General features: G+C 52.2%; 1 protein-coding gene across 8 annotated transcripts in view; it reads left to right on the top strand.

Annotated features, from left to right (window-relative positions):
- NUP98 (nucleoporin 98 and 96 precursor) overlaps positions 1-23804 on the top strand; it is a 33874-nt gene that overhangs the window by 648 nt on the left and 9422 nt on the right. The window contains exons 2-23 of one of the 8 annotated variants that reach the window (XM_086883826.1): positions 690-813; positions 2873-2976; positions 3360-3461; positions 3617-3796; positions 4485-4624; positions 6105-6212; positions 6785-6968; positions 7899-8062; positions 8757-8894; positions 9457-9544; positions 11565-11657; positions 12026-12166; positions 13064-13197; positions 13880-14067; positions 14886-15002; positions 16058-16362; positions 17110-17223; positions 17891-18029; positions 18254-18431; positions 18843-19007; positions 21818-21991; positions 22897-23047. In XM_086883826.1, coding sequence (XP_086739952.1) covers positions 2904-2976; positions 3360-3461; positions 3617-3796; positions 4485-4624; positions 6105-6212; positions 6785-6968; positions 7899-8062; positions 8757-8894; positions 9457-9544; positions 11565-11657; positions 12026-12166; positions 13064-13197; positions 13880-14067; positions 14886-15002; positions 16058-16362; positions 17110-17223; positions 17891-18029; positions 18254-18431; positions 18843-19007; positions 21818-21991; positions 22897-23047 — 3076 coding nt within the window. In that variant the 5' untranslated portion in view covers positions 690-813; positions 2873-2903. Of the gene's footprint in view, positions 1-677; positions 814-2872; positions 2977-3359; positions 3462-3616; positions 3797-4484; positions 4625-6104; positions 6213-6784; positions 6969-7898; positions 8063-8756; positions 8895-9456; positions 9545-11564; positions 11658-12025; positions 12167-13063; positions 13198-13879; positions 14068-14885; positions 15003-16057; positions 16363-17109; positions 17224-17890; positions 18030-18253; positions 18432-18842; positions 19008-21817; positions 21992-22896; positions 23048-23804 lie in introns of all 8 variants that reach the window. The other 7 variants (XM_086883827.1, XM_086883828.1, XM_086883825.1 and 4 more) reach the window with 7 other exon arrangements.

Genomic DNA, 23804 nt, shown 5'->3' with positions numbered 1-23804 from the left:
GAGCCCTTTGGCGCGAAGGGTCCTTCCTCAGCGAGTGGGGAGAGCGATGTTTGTGTAAAACTCTCGAGTTTTGCTAATTCTGGTCCAGCTCTTGAGTTCGCACAATCCCAGGATCCAGGGGCTGGAAAAGCCCTCGCAGCCCAGGGAGTCCCAGCTGTGCCCGATGCCCACCTTGTCCCCAGCCCAGAGCCCTGAGTGCCACGTCCAGCCCTTCCTTGGGCACCTGCAGGGATGGGCACTGCAAAGCTCCCTGGGCAGCCCCTGCCAAGGCCTGAGCTCCCTTTCCATGGGCAAATTCCTGCTGCTGCCCAGCCTGAGCCTCCCCTGGCCCAGCCTGAGGCCTGAGCTCTCCTCCTGTCCCTGTTCCCTGGCAGCAGAGCCCGACCCCCCCGGCTGTCCCCTCCTGCCAGGGACTTGTGCAGAGCCACAAGGGCCCCCTGAGCCTCCTTTGCTCCAGGCTGAGCCCCTTTCCCAGCTCCCTCAGCCCCTCCTGGGGCTCCACACCCTTCCCAGCTCTCCTCCAGCCCCTCCAGGTTCCTCTTTCTCTGAGGAGTCAGAGCTGGACACAGCTCTCGAGGTTCAGGGAGGGAGGGGTGGGTGTGAAGTGCAGCAAAATGCATACTCTGGGAGGGGGCATCTTTCCATAACTTGTTTTTTCTCAGAAAATGATTTCTCAGGTTTCTTCTTAGGTAGAGTTTGATGTTTAGTGATCTCAGAGCAGTGACTTAGAAAAGAGGAACCATGGAAAATGAGGGTCTTGTGGATTTGCAGATAAAGCTGAAAGTCCCAACACTGGACAGCTGGAAAGCACAGGTGATTTTTATCTGGCCTGAAAGGGAGACTTGCACTGGGGCAAGGGGAGACTGCTGAAAATACTTTATAGGAGTGAAGAGGTGTGTTTGGGAGCAGGTCCTAGTGGAGAGGGAGCTGTGGGGGTCAGCCTGGAGAAACGGATGTGCAGGGTGCACCTTTCCACTCTTTGTAACTCCCTAACAGGAGGCTCAGGGTGGGCATCAGCAGGAATTTGCCCATGGAAAGGGAGCTCAGGCCTTGGCAGGGGCTGCCCAGGGAGCTTTGCAGTGCCCATCCCTGCAGGTGCCCAAGGAAGGGCTGGACGTGGCACTCAGGGCTCTGGGCTGGGGACAAGGTGGGCATCGGCCACAGCTGGGACTCCCTGGTCTGCGAGGGCTTTTCCAGCCCCAGGGATTCCATGGGAGATGGTGAGGAGGGCTCAGGGGGCTGTGTTACCCGGTGCCAGAGGAGCTCTCCCAGGAGTTCTCACAGTTTGGGGAACTCTGCGAGTTTGTCAGAACATTTTTTACCGGGATCATTTCACTGAAGTTCCTCTTCCTTCTTTGACTAATGAAGCCTGTAAGGATTTGCCTGTGGAAATGTGCAGACCCTTAACACTCCAGCATTGTGGTGTGTGTCTGTTGGAGTGGTTGGAGGTGACAGAAATTATCTTTTTTAGTTTTTCTGTCAGTGAAGTGTGGGATTGGGCTGATTTAGTCTCCAGCTGTTCAGGGATGATGGAAGGCTGTGGCTGCTCCCAGTCTGGATTTGGCTATTCCCAGAAAGTGCTGTTGGTGCTAGGGAAACAAACACTTGAGTTTCCAGGATGGGCAGATGGATGTGGAGATTTCCCTGCAGGAGGCTGTGCTGGGCAGTGCCCAGTCCCTCTGTGCTTGCCTTGGCTGGGAGGAGGTGAAGGGAGCTGCCAAACCTGGGCACAGGGGATGGGCAGCTTTGGCTTTAACTGGAATTGTTGGCTTTGGGAATTTTCGTGGTGTGGGCTGTTCTTGGATTGCTCATGTTCTTAGTTCTGCAGTGCTGTGTGTGGAGTACCTGGGAATGTGGGGGAATTCCTTCATTTCCTGCTGAATATGGAAGAGGTGGGGCAATACTAGCATTTTTTTTGTTACTAGGACATTGTTTTAGTAATGCATATTATTTTCTGATTAGTATTGTCATTTTCTTCTGGCTAATATGTTTTTTCTTGGATGATTACACCTGTTATTTTTGGTTAACATAGCATTTTGGGGGATAATACTGACTTTTTTAACATCAGTGTTTTTTGCCTAATATGGCTTTTTTGGGTTAATATGGCATTTTGGTTTTTTAGTTCTAGTTTGGTTGTTTTGTTTGTTTTTTTTTGTTATAGTACTGCCATTTGGGGGATAATGTAAACTTTTCTGGGGGGAGTACTGGCTTTTTTTGTTAATCTGACACGGTTTTGGCTAATCTGTAATTTTCAGTGGTGAAGCTGTAGGAAAACACCCCACAACTCCCTGATAGTGCACCTGAGGAGCTGTGGGGATTGTGCTGGGCTTGTTGACAAACTGAGAGGGTTGGAGCAGAGTTTGTACCTGTTTGTGCTTGGGGAGGAGGTTGAGCAGAGGCAGCAGGGAATGTGCTGTAATTAAACCATGGGGGTTGGAAGGGGAATTGGGCCCAGCAGAACTCCCTGGAACAGCAGCTGCTGGGAAGTGCAGAAGTGGCGAGCAGAGGAAGAGTGGATTCCTGTAATCCCTGTGCCGTGCATTCCCCTCTGTCCTGTCTGAAGCAGTTGGCAAAGAGGGTGGAACAGGAAAAGCAGTCCTGGAAACCCCCAGGATTGCTGTGGGACGCAGGCTGAGATGGGCAGGAACTCCAGCCATAATTAAGGGTGACAATTTTCGGGACAGTGATGTTTAGTGACAGCTCCTCAGCTGTGGTGTCACTGCAGTGTTGGTGCCCTTGGCCCCCCGGGGTTCTGGCAGGGTTTGGAATCACACAGTGCCATGGGGCTGGTGCATTCTGGTGGGATTGCTGCCCTCGGCAGTGAGGGACATGGAAAATCAGCTTTCAATAAAACACCAATTCTGCTTTCCAGGTCTAGGAAGGAAACCTGATATATCCCGAAAATGTTTAACAAATCCTTTGGAACTCCATTCGGAGGCAGCACCGGCTTTGGCACAACTTCAACTTTTGGGCAAAGTAAGTAAAATATCTAAGGTGGTTTTGAATGAGGTGCCTGTTCCTGGGTGCAGCTCAGGGAATCCCATGGAGATGGTTGATCCCTCATGGGATGGAATTGGGGAGCTGCTGGGTGCTCCAGCTGGCTTGGGTGAGGTTCAGGAGCCTGAGGCTTCACCCCGAACCAAGCTTAAAGTTTGGGCAGACAACCAGGATTCCATGTCTGCTGTGGAAACTTCCTCTGTAGGAATGCAATGCTTAGGGAAGGTGGTGTCTCTGGGGTTTTCTGGGGCTGGAAGAGATCAGTGCTGGGTTTGTTGGGAAGGCTTGGGAGGAAGAGCTGTGTGTTTGAGGGGTGTTTGTGGAGCTGCAGCCTGAGGGGGCTCTCTGGGCTCTGCTTGCAGATGCCGGCTTTGGTACGAGCAGCGGAGGAGCCTTCGGGACGTCGGCCTTTGGCTCCAACAACACCACGGGCAGCCTCTTTGGGAGCACGCAGACAAAGCCAGGTACTGCCCTGGGGACAGAGGGAAAACCACCAAACCAAACCAGGCAATCCCCAACAAAAAATAACCAAATGCCCTCCCAAGCCCAGAGCAAGAACCTGTCCAAGCCCCCAAGCACAGGAGGTTGTGAAGGATTAACAGCCTGTTTCTGTCTGCAGGAGGGTTGTTTGGCTCAACCACATTCAACCAGCCAGCCACCTCCTCCACCAGCACTGGCTTCGGGTTTGGAACGTCCACTGGAACGTCAAACAGCCTCTTTGGAACCACCAGCACTGGTGGAAGCCTCTTCTCATCCCAGAATAATGCCTTTGCACAGAACAAACCAGCTGGTTTTGGAAGTGAGTGGGACAGCCCCTCTGCTGTTGGGTGGGAGAGCAGTGGGAGTGTACGTGGGGGCTGGGACAGGGGTCAGGGTGGGCCCAGGGGGTTTCTCCTGAGGGATACAGTGACACCCCTGTGCCCACAGAGCCGGGGGGAGCCCACATGCTCCTGAATCTGTTGCTGTGATGCCAGCCCTAAATTTTAAATTAAATTGCCAAAGGTGGTTGGCTGGAGTTTTTTATCCTGAAATCTCTTTTAGTACTGTTTGATTTTAGGTTTTTATTCTGTGACAGAGCAGTTACAGTTGGTTTTGTCTGTGGCAGGAAGAGACAGGGAGTGCTGTTAAACTCTTCTGTAATTGCATGAGGCAAAAACAACTGTTTGCAGCACCTTCTGAAAAGAGAAAATGAGCCTCACTGATTCTCTTTATTATAAAATGATTGTATTAATTTCTTCCTGCTTGTCAGTAGTAGAAGGAAACTGACTGCTGTGGTTTGTCTGGTGTTTCTGAGTTAGGGACACTTCTGCAGCAGAGAACTGCGCTAGCAGCACCATCAGCTTCCAGCTTTGCTGTCAAATTATTTTTCCCAACTGTTTTTCCCATTTTCAAACCAGTTTCTAATTTGAATCAAGCATTAGGCTTTAAGTTTTATATTTTGGGTTTGTTTTAATACTGATGTTGCGATGTTTTTATGCTTTATTCAGACTTTGGTACGAGCACCAGCAGTGGAGGGCTCTTTGGGACCACCAACACCACTTCCAACCCCTTTGGGAGCACATCTGGCTCTCTCTTTGGCCCAACCAGCTTTACTGCTGCTCCAACTGGCACCACTATTAAATTTAATGTAAGTTCTGCTTTTTCTTCTTAATCACTGTGGGAAGTATTCAGTTTTGCATTCTTTGGTGTGATGTCTTGGTCACTGAAATGAAAACAGAAGATGAAGTGCAAGTGTTGTGAAATTATTTGGAAAGATCCCTTCTCAACACTGTAGAGTTTGAGGCTTGCTGGGTTTAGAGCTGTGCTAATGCTGAAGGAGTACAGGAGCTCCTAAAGCTGAGCCTTCCCTGGAAGTGCTGTGGAGCTCAAGGTGATCCTGGGCAAATGCTGGCATCAGTAAGGGTTGGAGACATGTAGGGATGGGTCAGAATGAGCACAGCTCTCCTGAGGCAGGCTGGCTTTGGGAATGGGACCTGGAAGGAGAGCAGTGGTGTCCTGCTTCCTCTGGACGAGTCCCCTTTAAGACAGGATTCAGTAACTGCTGTGAAGTTGTGTGGCAGTTGGACCTGGAGGGTGGCCCAGCAGAGAGGCTTTGAGGAACTGGGCTAACTGGGGCCTGCTGGAAGAGGGACTCCTTTCCCCAAAAACTTGTTCAGGCAGCTCTCATCCCTCTTCATTTCCTGACTGAGCTCTGATGTAAGACTGAGGCTTTGGGGGTAGAGCAGTGGTGCTGCCTGGGCTCTTGCAGTGCTGCTGATTTGTACTTCCATATCACTGTTAAAAAAAGTGAAATCTGTGCAGAGCTCCAGGATTTGTGCCAGAAGCTGAGGTAAACTGCTTTTAAAGTGAAACCAAAAGCAGAATTGCTGGGAGTTGTTTTGAGTGTTCCTGGGGCAAATTCCACTGTTGATCATCATTGAACACACCTGGGTGAGGCCTCAGCTGTACAGACAATGATGGAATTATAAAACCGTTAAATCACACAAGGTTTGGGTTGGAAGGGGCCTCAGAGCCCACCCAGTGCCCCCCAGCCATGGCAGGGACACCTCCCACTGTCCCAGCTGCTCCCAATGTCCAGCCTGGCCTTGGGCACTGCCAGGGATCCAGGGGCAGCCCCAGCTGCTCTGGCAATTCCATCCCAGCCCCTGCCCACCCTGCCAGGGAACAATTCCTGCCCAAGATCCCAAGATCCAGCCCTGCCCTCTGCCCCTGGCAGCCATTCCCTGGCTCCTGGCCCTGCAGCCCTTGGCAATTGTCTCTCTCCAGCTTTCCTGGGGCTCCTTCAGGCCCTGCAAGGGGCTCTGAGCTCTCCCTGCAGCTTCTCCTGTCCAGGTGAGCACCCCCAGCTCTCCCAGCCTGGCTCCAGAGGGCTCCATCCCTGGAGCAGCTCTGTGGTTCCTCTGGACGTGTTCCTAGAGCTCCACATCCTCCTGCTCTTGGGCCCCAGGGCTGGAGGCTCTGCAGGTGGGGTCTTACCGAGCAGAGCATCACCCAGAGCCTCAGCTCTGTGCTTAGGTGTAGGATTTTCCAGGATCTGCAGGGAGTTGTGGCTGTGTTCCCCCAAGTCTGTCTGGATTTTAACCTGGCCCTTCCTCCCTTCCTGGCAGCCCCCGACCGGCACCGACACCATGGTGAAATCCGGCGTCAGCACCAACATCAACACCAAGCACCAGTGCATCACTGCCATGAAGGAGTACGAGAGCAAGTCCCTGGAGGTCAGTGCAGGGGCACACAGCCGTAGCCTGGGCCTTTCTGGGCCACACTTACTGTCTGTGCTCATTAATGGAAATATATTAATGACCTCCAAGATCTGCATCACACACGAGGGGTGTTGTAAAGTAAAGCACTTGATGCAACGCCACCTTAATTGCAGTTGGGTTTAAATGTTAATGCAGGTCTGGATGAGCTGAAATTCCATCTTGTCACAAGGACATGAGATCCTGTTGGGAACAGCCCTGCTCTGCTGAGGAAACAGCAGGATCTCAGAGCTCAGTTGTTTATTATAAACTAGTGTTCCCAAGCATTTAACCTGAGGCCTTCCCATTTGGGGTGGTTTGTTTGACCCTTCAAAACAGATGGCTTATAAAAAGATCTGGAAAAGCTCTGGGAAGTCAGATTGAAGTCCCAACATAGATCTAAGTTCAGGTTTGGTATCCTTGTTTTTAAAAATGTGGATATTGCAGCTTTTCTTGAGCCTTCACCTTGGTGCAGATTGGGTGCTGTGTGAGTGTAGTAAGGACACTTGCCTGCCCTTGTCCTGTGTAAAAAGAGCTGGATTTTCCTCTAGGAACTCCGCTTGGAAGACTACCAGGCAAATAGGAAAGGGCCCACGAATCCTGTCGGAGCAGGGGCAACTGCTGGCTTGTTTGGCTCTTCCACTGCCACCTCCAGCACAGCCACAGGACTTTTTGGCTCTTCCACTACCAATACAGGCTTTTCCTATGGACAGAATAAAACTGCTTTTGGAACCAGTAAGTACTGCTGGCCCTGGCCTTCCTGTGAGTGCATGTGCAAATATTCTGTTAAACCATTTAAAATTCTGTGATGCAAAACGTTGGAACACTGCTGTGAGCTCAGAGTTGTGCTGGTTGTATTGCCAACATTCACTGGTGGAGCTCCTTGACACAGGAATCTGTTTTCTTACTTTTGCTTGGGAAAATTCAATCAACAATTGGATTTTTATTAGGTTTTAGTGCTAACTGAAACAAAAATAGATCATAAAATCCCTGAATGATTTAGGTTAGAAGCGACCTTGAAGCTCACCCAGTTTCACCCCTGCCATGGCAGGGACACCTCCCACTGTCCCAGGAGCTCCCAATGTCCAGCCTGGCCTTGGGCACTGCCAGGGATCCAGGGGCAGCCCCAGCTGCTCTGGGCACCTGTGCCAGGGCCTGCCCATCCTCATGGGGAGGGGTTTTTTCCTAATAATGGATATTTGGGTTGGGAGGGACCTCAAATCCCACCCATTCCCAGCCCTGCCATGACAGGGACACCTCCCACTGTTCCAGGAGCAAATTTGTGGAATTTGACTGTAAACAGATCCAAATCCCCCAGGCTGTAGGAATGGAAGTGGTTGTTGGATGAGCAGAGGTGGGACCCAGGGAGCATCTGGAGCTGGGCCAGGGCAGGCTCAGGCTGGAGATCAGGGCAAGGCTCTTCTTTCCCCACAGGCTGCTGGCACTGCCCAGGCTCCCCAGGGAATGGGCACGGCCCCGAGGCTGCCAGAGCTCCAGGAGCATCCAGGGATGCCCAAGCTGGGCTTGTTGGGGGGTCTGGGCAGGGCAGGGGGGCACTGGGGGATCCCTGGGGGCTCATTCCCACTGAGGACATTCTGTGTCCTTTTTTCCTGTGTGAATGTGGGATCTGCTGGCTCTGGTCTCTAACTCCCGTTGGTGTCCCAGGTACGACCGGCTTTGGCACCGGCACCACCGGGGGGCTCTTTGGGCAGCAGTCGCAGACCACGAGTCTGTTCAACAAACCCTTCGGCCAGGCCACCACCACGCAGAACACCGGCTTCTCCTTCGGGGGCACCAGCACCCTGGGCCAGCCCAACACCAACACCATGGTAAGGGGGCTGGGAACGGGGCCTGCAGGATTGGGATGTTCCTCAGACTCCACTGCAGTGTGGTAAAAGCAGGATGCTGAGCTCTGAGGGCTGCCCTGGAGTGAGGAGCCTCCTGGCAGTCAGCTTTGTTCCTGGCAAACAGCAACAGTCAGCTGTTCACAAATCGTGTTCCCACTCACCTCCTCAAGCAGCTGCTCTCTAGCAGCTCCCGTGCTTCTGATCATTCTCACACAGATAATGTCATTCCCTGATGAGCCTTCTATGGGAATTAGTGTCCTGGGCTTTCTGGTGACAAATGAGCAGCATTTGTGGGCTTTTGTGACTGTAGTTGTAACTTGTGTAACTAGAGGCTTTGGCTCCAGATATCCCAAGTTCTTTGTGAATTTGTTGACTTGTCCCAGAAAACCCTGTGAAATGTTTCTTTTCCATCTCCCTTGCTCAAAGTGATGAGGAGATTGCAATATCCTTTAAATTGTGGAGCATAAGTTTTTTTGGCTTTTTTTAATTTCTTTTTAGTAACTGATTTCTTGGAGGGGAACTAAAGCTTCTGGAATGCTCTTCAGCCCTCCTCTTCCCCCAGCACGAGGGCAAATGTAGCGTTGTTTTATTGCCTGATTTTGTGTGTTGGATCTGTTGTCAGTGCTGGACTTGGAAAAGCCTGGGAGCGTTACCTTAACCTGGTTCCTGTTTGTAGGGTCTCTTTGGGGTCACCCAGCCCTCACAGCCTGGAGGCCTTTTTGGGACAGCTGCCAATACAAATGCTGGGACTGGATTTGGAACGGGAACTGGCCTTTTTGGACAAGCCAACACAGGATTTGGGGTTGGTGGTTCGGTATGTCTGTGCCTTTGTGATAAAGAGAGAAAGCCAAGCAGAGCCCTGTTCTGGGGTGCTGAGCTTCACAGAAGTTGTGTTAGCTTAGGAATTACCATGTCTGAGAAAGGTCAGGTGGTTTGCTGTAAACTGGAGGATAAACAGGTGTAGGAGAATCATTTTTTTAACGAGTGATGTGTGGAGTGATGAAAGCAGCAGGAGATACTGAGGTTTGCAGTGCCTGGGGGTGCCTCAGCATAGGGTTGGAAATACAGGTTGTAAGTTGTGATGGACCAAAACCAACCTTGATTTTTTGATACTCAGTCATTTTGGATGTGGTGGAGCAAAAATCACAGGATCACTGAGACTGGAAAAATCCCTTAAGCCCCTTGAGTCTGACCCTAACAGCTGCTTTTGGGGGGTCTTGCAGGTGGCTTGGGATAACCCCTACTCATGGAAGGGAGGGCAGGGGGGCTCAGCTGTGCTTGGCTTTAGTTCTGTTTCCTTGTCTGCAGCCAAACACGATACAATTCCTGTGCTGTCGGCATCCCAGGTTCCCAAATTGCTGTTCTTTTCCTTTCAGACCCTGTTTGGGAACAAGCCTGCTGGATTTGGAACCACCACGACCAGCGCTCCCTCGTTCGGTACCACCACAGGCGGGGGCCTCTTTGGTAACAAACCTGCTCCGAGTTTGAACCCCTACAAACCCTTGCAGTTTGGGGACAGGGAAAGAAAGTGGGGTTTCAATCATTGAAGGTGTCCTGTGTGTACCACACACTGCAGAGAGCACGTGCTAAGTACTGTAGTGTTGGAATTGTCAGGTGAGCGACGGCCCTGCCACAGGGACATGTGCTGGGCTGTGCCTTTGCCCTTGGTGGGCTCCCTGACTCGGGAAGTAGATGGTCAAGTGCCACTCTTTTGGTGAGCCCTTAAGGGAATTTTCAGCCTGTGATGGCCAGGAGAGCCCCTGGGATCCAGGGAAGCATTGGGAAGGGCATTCCCAGCAGGGAGGGGAGGGGATCCTGCCCCTCTGCTCAGCTCCAGGGAGGCTCATCCAGAGTGTCCTGTTCAGTTCTGGGCTCCACAGTTCAAGGAACACCAGGAGCTACTGGAGAGGGTCCAGGGAAGGCCACAGGGATGATTTAGGGTCTGGAGCACCTCTGGTGAGGAGAGACCGGGAGCTGGGCCTGGCCAGTCTGGAGAAGGGAAGGCTGAGAGGGGATCCATCAATCCATGGGGAAAACCCCTGGATCCGTGCGGGAAACCCGTGCAGGGAGCTTGGCTGGGTCATCTCACAGGTCCCTTCTAACTCCAACCATTTTGTAATTCTGTGGTTGAAAACTCCTGAAATGAAAGATTCAGGGAGCAGAGGGGTTTGTTAGGAGGCTGTGAACACCCTGTGATGGTACAGCAGCACTGGGAGAATGGGGGTGATCCCTGGGCTCGGGCAGGTGTCAGGAGATCCTGCACTGCAGTGAAGGTGAAAGCAATCAGCTCCAGTTTAGCTGGTGGCTCTTGTGGTCCTTGGTGGTGTGAAGGACCAGAGTCCTGAGGAGCTGGTGGTGTGTTCTTGGCAGCCTCTGATGTGAGAGCTGATGTTGGGTGAGTGTGTGACTGAGCAGGAGCAATGTGTAGGGATGGCTGAAGGGAGTGGCTGCTGCTTTCGTGGGACTCCAGAATCTCTTCTGCCTTTTTAATTCCGTATTTCAGAGAACAAAACTGTCTCTGCGAGTGAGGAGGAGGGGGTTGGATCCTGCCACCCCTTTCCTGCAGTGCTGTTTTGGGTTGGTTATTTAGAGGCAGTGCCTTTAGCCTGCTGTGCCAGCCTGCCAGGACAGACAGGGCAGAACTCGAGGGAACTGGGTGATCTTTTGGGTCCTTCCCAAGTCAAGCTCTCAGTGCTCTGAAGCAGGGCAGCACCTTCCCAACCAGGGTTTGACTGTGGTGAGCAGTCCTGGGCAAGCCTCCCAGGGGTGTGAAAGCTGTGTTCAAGTTCTTGTTGTGCTGGTCAGGATCTCCACGGCCCCACCAGTGTGTTGGCACTGTTTGGTCACACAGCCTTTGCAGTGTGTGATTTTGGTTTGCCTGAAGCAGTTTATAGGAGGAATGGAGCTGGATCCCAAGGGGTTTGGTGCAAACCTACAGTTTTTCAGTTTAATCCTGGCTTTGTGTACTGATCAAGCATGGGATGGGGTCAGCATCTGCAGTAGAATTGAGCTCATGACAGATTTGGGGTGGCCTTGCTGCAGCTGTGCCCTTGAACTGTGCAGCTCTGAGTTCTCACCTGCTCTGTGGTGAGGGTCAGAGAAATGAGTGTGTGGTATAAACAGGATGAAATGAGGTTTGTTCCCTCCAGGCACTCAAAAAACACCACCACTTTTTACTCTATTGCCAGATATAGCAGCATCATGTCAGCTCTGCCTTTCAGGGAAACTTTGAAGTTTGTAACAAACTGAAAAGCTTAAGAAGGCAGACCAGCATTTTCTGTGCTGCTTTAATGCTGTATTTATAACTAAATGTGTTTATTACCAGTGAAGTCCCTCCTTGCTGATTGTCAGTTTAATCTGCTGCTGGAAAGAGTGAGAAGTTTGATTTTGACTGTGGCAGGGCTCTTCAACCCTGTGATGCTTATTTATTTAAATACATGGTTTTAATTTCATCTCTAATGAGCTGCTTGTTCTGTTGTTGAAGGTTTTGGTGCCAACACTGCTGGAAACAGCTTGTTTGGAAATAAGCCTGCGACTGGGACTCTGGGCACTGGACTTGGAACAGGCTTTGGAACAGGTAAGCAGTTTCCCAGCTCATTCCTGGGCAGCTTCAGCCCTCAGGCTGCAGTGCTGGTCCAGCCTGGCTATGGCCTGTAACCGAGTTAGGAAAGGCTGGGCATGTTTTAGCTTCAAGGCAGCTCCAAGGGGAGCTTCTTAGCACAGTGCCAAGTGACCTGGTGGAAACTGGGCAGCACTGGTTACACTGGTGGGACTGGTGAGGTCCTCTGTGCTCAGAGCCTCTGCTCTGATCACAAGGCTGGAGTGTCTGCAGCATCCGTGGGCACAGAGAGCATTTTCTGCAGTTTGATAAGGAATTGATTGTTTGTTGTGCTCGTAAACTTGTCACAGTCCTGTGGTAAGTGACAGTCACCTCTCGTGTCACAGCTCTGGGGGCAGGACAGACGTCCCTGTTTGGAAACACCCAGCCAAAGCTGGGGGGAACGCTGGGAACGGGAGCATTTGGAGCCCCAGGATTCAACACATCCACGGCCACCCTGGGCTTCGGGGCCCCTCAGCCTGCTGTAGGTGAGTGTCCATCACCCTGCTGCCTGAACACAGGAGCACAGCCCTCCCAAAGCGTTTGGAAGGACAGAACATCTCCTTGAGGCCACTCCTGTTCTCAGTTGCAGGGCAGACCGTGTTTATCATCCTTTTTTTGCTAGTTATGTATATATTTCTGAAGGAATTCCAAATTGCTTTCCTCATCCAATAATTGCACCTATTTTTGAGTTTTGTCTTCAAGATTAGTAGCATTTCCCATCACTGGATTTGGGGCACCAAGAATAGATGTGCACAAAAAAAGTAAGGGAAGTGCAGTGTTGGCTTTTTCAGTATTTCCGGATAGGAGAGGCTTAGAGGGCCTTTATTAACAGCAATGCTGTGCCATTGGGATAAAAATAAGACCCAGTTGTCTCCAGCTCTCCTCCTGACTTCCTGCAGACCCTGAGAGTAAGCTGTTGTTCTGAGAGTGGTTTCGTTGCTCTTCAGGAAGGCCCACATCCACCCTGGTTTTGTTGGAATTAGAATTAAGCTGCTTTTGGTGGCTTGAATGTTTCATGGGGTGAAGTCTTAGAGCATTTTAACAGGAATTAAAACGAAATGCTTTAAGACAGAGAGACAAGATTTAAAATTCATTGGAGGGGACTCTAGACCTGTATGGTCGTAGTAGCAGTAATATCAAAATTCTGCATGAAATCTTTTCCCTGCACACCCTTTCAGAAGCCAGCTGGATTAGCTGAATATTCTGGCAGGCCAGGCTCTTTCCCCTGCTCTGTAGCTCTCTGTGCCTTCAGCTTTTCATCCATGAGAGCTCAGTGAATAAGGTTGCACACTCTGAAGGAGATCCTCAGAGAGCTGCTGTGTTTCTGCCTGCCCTGGTTTTGCCCCCAAAGCTCAAAGACTAAAATGCTGCTCCTTTTGTAGCTCTGACAGACCCCAACGCCTCTGCAGCCCAGCAAGCTGTCCTCCAGCAGCACCTCAACAGCCTGGCCTACTCACCCTTTGGAGACTCCCCCCTCTTCAGAAACCCCATGTCAGACCCCAAGAAGAAGGAAGAGGTAAGTGCACTGACCTCACCTTATGGGTGGCAGTTGGAATTGCTTTGGGCACAGTGAGCAGCCAGCTAAGTTGCCCTCTGTGCTCTCCCAGTGGTGCAGTGGCTTTTTACCCTCCAGGACACAAAGGGCTTGATTTTATTCCAGTGGAAAGTTCCCTGCCCATGGCAGGGGGGTTGGAAGTGCATGTTCTTTAACTTTCTGTACTTTCCAACCCAAACTATTCCATGATTTCCTGCTTTTGCCTGCATCACAACCTTGGCTCTGGAGCTCCTGTGCTCGCTGCTGCTGATTGGGAATAAAGATGGATTGTTATTAATGATTGGGATAATTGTAGTGCTCTGCTTAGGACATCTCTGAGAGTCTCTGATAAGCCTTTCCCTGTGGCTTTGTTCAAAGGATGATAGAACAAACATTTCCCAGGTTTTTGAGGTGTTGTGGGAGGTTCTGGGTGGCTGCTGCCCCCAGGCAGATTGTGAGGGCTGGAGCTGAGTCCTTGCTGGCAGCTGGAGCCCAGGGTGCCCGTGGGTCCAGGCTGGTGGCTGGGGCTGTGCACGGAGCCCTCCAGCCTGGCTGCAATTACTGCTTCCCCTTTACTTTATCACCCCCTTGCCTTTCAGGGCCCTGGGCTGGAGCACCCAAGAGCTCTGTCCCTGACCCTGAGATTCCCATCTTTGTGTTGCAGAGGCTGAAGCCAACCAACCCAGCAGCCCAGAAGGCCTTGACAACCCCCACCCACTACAAGCTGACCCCACGCCCTGCCACCAGAGTGCGGCCCAAGGCCCTGCAGTCAGCGGGCTCGGCCAAGTCCCAGCTCTTTGATGGGCTGGATGACGACGAGCCCTCCCTGGCCAATGGAGCCTTCATGCCAAAGTGAGCTTCTCTTTTGTCTCTGTGTGAGAATCTTCTACAAACTCCTGTCTGTTACCCTAAATTTCATGATTTTGTGCCCTGGTTCAGATTGGAGGAACAATAACAAGTTGTCTGTAAGACTTCACTAGAACTGTTTGCTGTAGAAGAGGTAAAAAGGTTCAGCTTAAACTGTTTAAGAGTAAAGCTGTAAAATGAGGTCAGCCCATGATGGGAGCAAAGCTCCTATGAAGTAATTTAGGAATTCTTACAAGGAAAGTTTGCACAGGGTAATACTACCTGCTCCTGAATGTGTCATCAGGTTTGCTCATGCCCCTAGTATGGAGGCTGATTTCTGGTGGTTTTATCCCAGCTCTGGCTCTATTTCAGATCCACAGATGTTTCTGTGGGAAATATATTATGGTTCTGCCTGAGTGAAGCTTTGGGTTCAGGTTTTAGGTACATGAGCAGCAATGAAATAGAAAAAGGGTTTTGAAAGGTTTGGAGTTGAGTGAAAACAAAGAACAAAAGACTGAAGTGACCCTGCTGTAAAATGAACCTGCACCTGTGGGCCAGACCTTATGTGCTTCTGGAAAAGCTGATCTGGGAAACAGAGCACTGGGCTTTGAGCCTTTCACTGGCTTGTGCTTTTCACACCTCTGTATGAACCAGAGCCTTGAATGGAATTCCTAAACAAATGTTAGGATCTCTTATGGGAGACTTGATATGTCCTGGGTGTGGGAACAGGTCTTGGAGCCAGTTCCTGGTCCCTGGAGCACAAAATGTGCATTTATGCAGTGGACAGATCCAAACTTCCCTTCCTTGGTGTGCTGTGTTTCCAGGAAGAGCATCAAGAAGCTGGTTCTGAAGAACCTCAGCAGCAGCAACCTGTTCTCTCCCGTGAGCCGGGAGAACGAGGACCTGGCGTCGCCGTCGGAGTACCCGGAGAATGGGGACAGGTGAGCGAGTCACCCTGCAGGGCTTGGTCCTCAGAAATGCAAACTGGTTCTGCCTGTCCCTGAATTACTGCTCTACAGCAGCCTCCTCTTTCCAGGGATGTTGCTTCACTGAAAAGGAATGTTCACTGAAAGCAATTGACCTGCTGGGAGAGGCATTTCCTCCCGGACTGACCAGCCGTGTGTTCTTCCTGTGTGGGCACTGCCAGTCACCCCATCCAAAATCTGGGTCACGGAGCAGGGACTTGTGTTCTGCATGAGTCTCTCCTCCTCCCCTGTAGCAAGGAACCAGGATATTCCTTGAGGGAAGTGCTGAACTACTCTGAGGGGAGAAGAACCTCTCCAGAGCAGTCCTCAGTGATGTGGGAATTGCAAGGGAGCTCCACTGATCCTCATATCTCATATTTCTAATTTCTGTATATGTATTTTGTACAGATTACAATGCGGATCCTCTAAGGCTGCATCTTCCTCCCAAAAGCCAGAATTCCTATCTCCTCTGAAAAACCTGTGGCCACATTGCAGTTGAACTCTGATTTTTGCCTTGGTTTTCTTTTAATCAGAGTCTGGAAGAAACCTCCTGCCCAGCTCATTACTGATTTTATTGGAAGTTACTAAAATAAGAGCTGCTGTGGGAGTGGGGCCACCCTGGCCCTGTGGGCAGAGGGCTGGGAGCTGTGGGGTTACAGCCCCTTTCGAGGTTTCTCTCCAGCCTGAGCTCCCTCTTGCACTCAGCTCTGCTCAGGGCACGTGCCTTAGTCGTCCCCAGCACCATGGGGACTGTCCCAGCCTCACCACTGTCCTTGCTGTAGTGGGAGCCTCAGTGTCACAGGTGGTCAAGCAGGAGCAGAGGGAAGGGGAATCATCACTGACACTGCAGTTTGTGTGCTCCTGTTTGGTCTTTGTGTGGGAAGAACAGAATTTGAATGGTGGAATCACAGAGTCTCCTGAGCAGGGAGGGACCCACGGGGCTCATCCAAGTGCAGCTCCTGGCCCCACACAGGAATGTTGGTGTGAGTCCCTTGGAGCTAAATAATTCCCATTATCCTTCCTGTGCCCAGGTTCTTCCTGTCGGTGCCTCCCGAGGAGAACCACAGGCAGGACGGGGAGCGGGAGGAGGAGGAGGAGGCCCACGAGGTGACCAGGTTTTACACCAATCCCATCGCCAAGCCCATTCCCCAGAGCCTGGAGGGCAGCGGGCACAAGCCCCCCGCGGGCGTGGACGACACCATCGTGGCGCTCAACATGCGCGCGGCGCTGCGCAACGGGCTGGAGGGCAGCAGCGAGGACGCCTCCTTCCAGGAGGATTCCCTGCAGGATGAGCGGGACGAGGAGGCCGAGGCCGTGCACCAGCTGCATCCTGCAGGTGAGGCTGCTGAGGGCAGCGTTTCTCGCAGTGTTTTCTGCTCTTTGACACCCTCAGCTTCTGCTTTTTTCCCTCCTCCTTCCACCAGAATACAAATCTCGGTTTTCTTACCTAGTGTAAAAATTTTATCTGCTGAGTCAATGAGCATTTAAATTTTATCCCCCAGTTTTATATCAGACGTGTTGGAGTTTTTTAAACTGGAGAAGGTAAAGGGAAAAGGTTTGTTAATCCTTCCAGGTAATACTTACGTGGCATGTAATGAAACTGGCAGGTGATGTGTGCAAAAGAAACGTCTCTAGACATTTTGTAGATGCAAAATGCTTTTGGATCAGGAAGATGATTAGACAAATTAATAGAAGATGATGAATTGGAGCCTGTTAAATGTAGAAGCTGCAGCTTGATCAGCAGTGCCTGAGGCCCCAGGCTACTAAAGCTGGGAAAGTGTTTCCTTCAAGTGTTGATGCATTTGCAATTTTTCTTATCCCTGCACACCTCCTTCCCTGCCTGTTTGCACACCTGCTGCTCTCTGGGAGGTGCCTGGGCTGGCACAACCTGCAGAGCACTTGGTTTAATGTGCTCTGGAGGCTGTGGAACAAAGGTGTTCTGCTGTCTGCTGGCTTTGGGTACCCTGATTCTCAGTTCCTCTGAGGCTTCCAGCTGTTCAGGCTGGCAAAACAAACGGGATGGCAGTCTGGGAATGCTGGTACTTTGCTGCCAGCCCTGTTCTCAGGGAACGTTGTGTTGCAGGGATTGTTCTGACACGAGCTGGCTACTACACCATCCCATCCCTGGAGGAGCTGGCCCGGCTGACCAACGACAGGAACGAATGTATCGTGACAGACTTCACCATCGGCCGCAAGGGTGAGACCCCCTGGCCTTCACCCTGCACCTTACAGCTGCAGAGCCTGAGCTCCAGCCCCCCACACTACTGTAACCAGTGCCCTGGCTGTGGCAGCAGCTTACATCAGAGTTTTGTAGGATTTTAAGATAAAATAAATCCCAGTATCACACACTGGTTTGGTTTGGGAGAGGCATTATAGCTCATCTCTCTCCATGGGCAGGGACACCTCCCACCATCCCAGGGTGCTCCAAACCCTATCCAGCCTGGCACTGGATATTTCCAGGGATCCAGGGGCAGCCCCAGCTGCTCTGGGGCTTCCTCACCCTGCCAGGGAACAATTCCTGCCCAAGATCCCAAGATCCAGCCCTGCCTTCTGCCCCTGGCAGCCATTCCCTGGCTCCTGGCCCTGCAGCCCTTGGCCCCAGTCCCTCTCCAGCTCTCCTGGAGCCCCTTCAGGCCCTGCAAGGGGCTCTGGGCTCTCCAGCTGAGCACCCCCAGCTCTCCCAGCCTTTTGATACCGGTGTCAAAGCTGATAATGCTCTTCCAGAGTTTTCTCAGGGGGAAGGGTATCTCTGTGCTTGGGAGACGGGGCTGGGTGGGGGCAGGAGGAGCACAGCAGGAATGTCAGCTCTCTGGCACACAACTTTCACAGACAATTTGATTGTGATCTTTTGGGTTGTTTTGCAGGTTATGGATCAATATATTTCGAAGGAGAAGTAAATCTAACAAACTTAAACCTGGATGAGATTGTACATATCCGGAGAAAAGAAGTTATTGTTTACCCTGATGACGAAAGAAAGCCTCCCGTTGGGGAAGGGCTAAATAGGTAAGTGCTAGATCAGGATGGTTTTTCAAACCCTGACAGCCTGCTGTGTTTGCAGGCTGCAGCCAAATCCAAACAGTGCATTCAGTTTGCAGCGCTAGCGAGTTACCTGCAGGTTTCTGTGCCACAAATTGGCTTTAAAAGGTGTTTCCCTGCCCAGAGCTGCGCTCTGCTCCCCTGCCCAGTTCCTCAGCCCTTGTCTGTGAGGCTGCTGGTGCCTTTTGCAGGCGGGCAGAGGTGACGCTGGACGGGGTGTGGCCCACGGACAAGACGTCGCGCTGCCTGATCAAGAGCCCCGAGCGCCTGGCGGAGATGGGCTACGAGGGCCGGCTGGAGGCTGTGTCCCGCAAGCAGGGCGCCCGCTTCAAGGAGTACCGCCCCGAGACCGGCTCCTGGGTCTTCAAGGTGAGCCCATCGCCTGCCCCAGCCTGCAGGCTCCTGGCAGTTTGTAATTGGGGTCAGCTGCTGGCTTTGGACAGCTGTCTCAAGGACTGTCCTCACCAAAGCAGCTCCTCGTTCCTGGGAGGGTTCGAGGTCGGGTTGGATGGGGCTTGCAGCAACCTGGACTAATGGACAGTGCCCCTGCCCATGGAATGAATGAGCTTTAAGGCCCCTCCCAGTCTGCAGTTCTGTGGTGAAACCTGTGGCCCTAGAGCAGGTAGTTTTGGTCTGTAGAGAGGCTGAATTTGTCGTGGGTGTCCCAAGAGTTGTGTGTTAGGATACCTGGATAGGGCACAGTTACATCTGCCCAGGATTCAGACCTTCCAGGAATTTCACTTCCAAGCTGTGACATGTTTGTCTTTCTCCTTGACGCAGGTAGCACACTTTTCCAAGTATGGCTTGCAAGATTCAGATGAGGAAGAGGAAGATCACCCTTCAAAAGTGGACACCAAGAAGTTAAAGACCACACCTGTGCCACCCCCAGGGCAGCTGCTGCCCCAGCAGATGGCCCTGAACGGCAAACCAGCGCCCCTGGCTCAGGTAGAAGGAGAACAGTGACTGAGGAGGGTTGATGACATGGAATTTGGAGAATAGCTGGTGCCTGGGCAGTGGGTGGTTGGAGTAACGTGCAAGCTGGAGAGTGAAGCCTTACAGAAACTCTGCTGAGCTCTGGCTGAGTGGCTGCGTGTTGTTTTCCTTTGAGACACTTGACATTTCAGCCTGAGGATGGGACGGGAAGGCTTTCAACCCTTGTTTCTTGTTTGAATTCTAGTCTGAGTTTGGCAGATTTGCACCTCTTCTGGAAGAACCCTTGTTTTTGTGACTATTAAATGCACGCCCGTAATGCCAACGCCGTGTGCTGCCTGCCTGGACAGTGATGCTGTGCACTCAGTTGCCTTTACCACCATTAGTGTGCAAGACTGTCTGCTTTCTCTTTTAAGAATGTGCTCTATTTTTATTAAAATAATACTTTTTGTTAAGGCTGGCTATATGCTGGCTTTGTAAACATATTTGTGTTGGATGTGACTGCTTTAAACCTTTGCAAAACATCCTCAGTGCTGGGCCCATCTTACACAGGAATGTTTGATCCACAGGCAATGTTTGATCCAATTCACTGGGAATACCAGGAGCCCAGGTGGGCAAGAGGCCAAATGCCTCTGTGCTGAGCACCATGGACACCTCCAGGGCTGGCTCCAGTTGTGGTTCCTGCAGGAGAGCCCTGGAGGGGCTGGAGCGTGTCCAGGGCAGGGAACGGAGCTGGGAAGGGGCTGGAGCCCCAGGAGGGGCTGAGGGAGCTGGGAAAGGGGCTGAGCCTGGAGCAAAGGAGGCTCAGGGGGCCCTTGTGGCTCTGCACAAGTCCCTGTGGACTTGTGGAGGGTGGAGCAGGAAGTTGTGCCAGGGGAGGTTTAGGTTGGATATTGGAAAAGGGCTTCCTGAAAAGGCCTGTCCTGCCCTGGCACAGGTTGCCCAAGGCAGTGGTGAAGTCACTTCCCTGGAGGGGCTCCACAGCCCTGTGGATGTGGCACTTGGGCAGTAGTCAGTGGTGGCCCTGGCAGTGCTGGGGAGTGATTGGATTTGGGCTCAGAGGCTTTTCCAGCCCCAGTTGTTCTGTGTGTCTAACAGAACCTTTCCCTGGTGTCCAGGACAGTCTCTGCTGTTTGTGTGGCAGCACAGCAGAGCTCTCCAGGCAGGTGAGAGAGTCTGAGGACCCTGATCCCTGTACAGCAATCCCAGAAGCACCATCTGCTCCCTGGGGAGAGCATCCTGCTGCTGGGGCAGCCTGGGGGCTCCAGCTCTGCTGGCTTCTGCATGGAGAACCCCAGAGCAGTGGCCAGCTGCTGCTGCTCCTGCTCTCCTGGCTCCTCTGCTAATTAACACCCGCTCATCCATCCCTCTGCTGGAGCAGATCCTTAATTGCATTTTGAGCTGCCCAGCAGCATCACTTCAGCTCCCTCCCTGCTTCATGTTCAGACTGGGGGGACCAGAGCTGAGCCTGTAAACACTCAGGAACACTGGGAACATCTCTGGTGTTTGCAAACATTCTTGCACAATCCAGTGTACTTAGCAAAAACCCCTCCAGGTTCATTAACCTTCCTGACTCGCATAACATTAACTTAGGTTTTGATTTCTGAAATTAGGAAAAACATCAGTTAGTTTCCCCAAACCCTCAGAAGCATTGTGGCATCACTTAAAACTTTCCAAACTCATGGTGTAGAACACATCTGGTAATAATGTTATTTGGGCTGTAAGAAGCATTTGGTATCTAGACTTGGTTTTTGTTTTGTCTTCTCTCACTAAGTTAAATATTAATGAATTTATTAATGTTGCAAGGGAGCCTGCTGCATTAAAGCCCAATGAAGGGAGCAGTGAAACTTGTGTTTGTAACCATATTTTGACTTGTAAATCTGTTCCACATGCGGGGCCAGGCTCAGATTCTGTGTCTGCCACTCAGTTCTGTCCTCATGGAGCCCTCAGGTGATTTTACCTCAGCTGAGAACCTTGCCCCCCATCCTGGCTGGTTCTACAGAGCCAAGCACAGCCTTGTCAATGTGCTCCTTAATTGTGAGCAGGATTCCCAGACACTCCCTGCCTGGGTTTCCTCACTCCCATTTTTGCATCACTTCAGTGGTTGGTACTGGGGTCTGTCTGGGGAGCTGGAAGCGTGAGGCTTTCACAGGACACAGAGCTGAGCCATGGGATGGTTAAACTGGAACCAAACCAGTACAGGGGAGCTCAGGTCCCACAGAGTGAGCTGGGCAAAAGTGCAGCCCATGTGAGCACTTAGCCATGCAATCATTCAAGGGTTTGGCTTGGAAGATCCAACCAAATGGTTTGGGTTGGGAGGGACCTTAAAAACCTTTTCATCCCAACTCCTGCATGGCAGGGACACCTCCCACTGTCCCAGCTGCTCCCAATGTCCAGCCTGGCCTTGGGCACTGCCAGGGATCCAGGGGCAGCCCCAGCTGTGCCAGGGCCTGCCCACCCTCACAGGAACCACGTGAAATGCAGATCTTTGTGGAATGTAGAGTCTGTGATTGGGGTTGGGGCCACCTGGGATGGATCTGGGGGGAGGGAAGGGAGGCAGGACACACAGAGCTCTCCCTTGGCTGAGCACCTGAGAACTGGAAAGCTGAAGAACAGTTTCCTAAACTGCATGGCAGAGCTGGGAAAACTCCAGGAGGGCACCGCTACTCCGGGACTGCTCCTTCCCTGGCGTGGCCCAGCCTGAAGGTTCTGTGTGTCCACCCTGCCCTTAGTGTGGAAGCTTGGCAGAGCCAGGAGCTGCCGGAGCCGCGGCTGTCCTGGCCACGCCGTGCTCCCTGGGTGTGACCTGGCCTCTGTATCCGCAGCCCCCGGAGCTGGAGCAGCTGGGCAGGGTGGTGGAGCTGGACAGTGACATGGCAGACATCACCCAGGAGCCAGCCCACGAGCCCTTGGCAGAGGACGCCCTGGAGGAGCAGGAGGCGGTGCCGGCGTCCACGCACATCGCATCCACGCAGGGCATCAACCCCTATGTGCTGCAGGTCAGTGTCCTGCCCTCCTCTCCTGCAGGGGCTCGGGAGCCGACTGCAGCGCTCCTCAGGAGCTGTTGGCCTGCCCAGGGGTATTTACACACCGGCTTGTAATGATCAGTGCACCCCATGGAGCGGGACTGAGCTCACACAGCACATCTCTGTTCTGGGGAGAGCCTCACACGTGGAGAGCTCGGTGCTGACATGAAACACCTCAGAGCCAGAGCTCAGTGTTCAGAACTCTGGCACTGGGGTCAGCTGAACTGACACCAGAGCAGCTGCCTTGGGCCCCTTCTGCCTTGGTAGAGAAAAAACAAGTTTTAGGGTAACTGTTCTTGATTTGGGGCTTGGTGTTGATGCTTTTATTTCACAGAAGATTTGGGTTGGGAAGGACCTGGAAGCCCACCCATTCCCTCTCCTGCATGGCAGGGACACCTCCCACTGTCCCAGGCTGTTCCCAGCCCCAGTGTCCAGCCTGGCCAATATCCCATCCAGCCCTGCCCTCTGGCAGTGGGAAGCCATTCCCTTTGTCCTGTCCTTCCAGCCCTTGGGAATTTTTGTGGAGGGAGAACCCTGAACACATCTGGGCTTCTACCTGTAATAACAAATAGCCCAGAAGTTATTCCTTAAGCTGACAAACAGCAGACAGAGCCGAGATCTAAGAAATCAGGATTATTGTGGGATGTCACCGCCATCCCCAACAAGTCCTGTGCACTGGTTTAAGCAGTAGCTGCAAAACCTCATCCATCAGCTGTGCCTGCACTGTTCCTTGGAATGTTTGCAGCCTGGCTGTGTTGTTTGGGCATGTGCTGCATGTAGGAGTTTTTTTGGGTGGGAAGAGCTATTTTGATGAGCTTAGTGAGCTGCTGCTGTGGGAGGGATTGCTGATGTTCTGGCTTGGCTTCCCACATCCTCAGATCATGAAAGCTTCCTTGCTTGCTGATGATGACGACCTGGATTTGATCCTGGATTATCCTGGGAAGCAGCCTGTCAAGATGGACACTTCCCAAGAGATCTGCTCCCCCAGGCTTCCCATTTCAAAATCACAAGGACAGAAAAGACACACAGGTATGCTGAGAAACCACAGATTGTGTAAAGAAAGGTGAATTTTAACATGAACAGACAAAATCTTGGGGTCTGCAGCAGTTCCTTCCTCCTCTGTTTGTTCCCTGCTCCAGCACGAGTCCCGCCCTGAGGGCTGCAGGTGCTCCAGTGCCTGGAGCATCTCCTCACCTCCTCCTCTGATGCTTGCACTCTTCTGTTCACTTACAGTTTTTTTCTTTTTGGTTTTCTTTTCTGCTTGTGTGGGATTTCCCCCTTTAAGATCTTCCAGGGGCACCAACTTTGCAGCTTGGTTTGGAGGCGGCCTGTGGTGGGTGTGCTGTGGGCAGCAGCTCTGCCCTGCACAGGGCAGCCCCTACCAGATTCCCCCAGTGCCCAAACCTTGCCCCTTACACCCATGTACCCAGTACGTGGTGCTTTCCCTAGGGATACTGAGGAGCACCTCTGGGAACAGGCAGCAGGGTGCTCCCTGATTGAGGAAACCCCTGAATTCAGATGTGTTAATCGCTTCAAAGCCCAGGTGATTGACAGGGGTGTGAGGTGTGTGAGCCCTGTGTCACACCCCCCTGGTGTTCCTTTGGGAATGGCCCCGTTTGGGGTGGGGCTGTGCCCTTCCCATTGCTGGCAACACCCTTGGAGGGTCAGTGGGACTCAGCACTGCACACAGTCACACTTAGCTCCACGTTCCCATCACACCCTCCACACGTTTGCTCCGGCACTTCTGGGAATTCCTGAAATCCCTTTCCAAGGCCAGAAATGTCCA

This window comes from Cyanistes caeruleus, chromosome 3, assembly GCF_971803275.1.
Source record: "Cyanistes caeruleus chromosome 3, bCyaCae1.hap1.1, whole genome shotgun sequence".
NCBI lineage: Eukaryota > Metazoa > Chordata > Aves > Passeriformes > Paridae > Cyanistes > Cyanistes caeruleus.
Note: the sequence above shows the minus strand (reverse complement) of the source record. Positions and strands in the feature narration are given on the sequence as shown.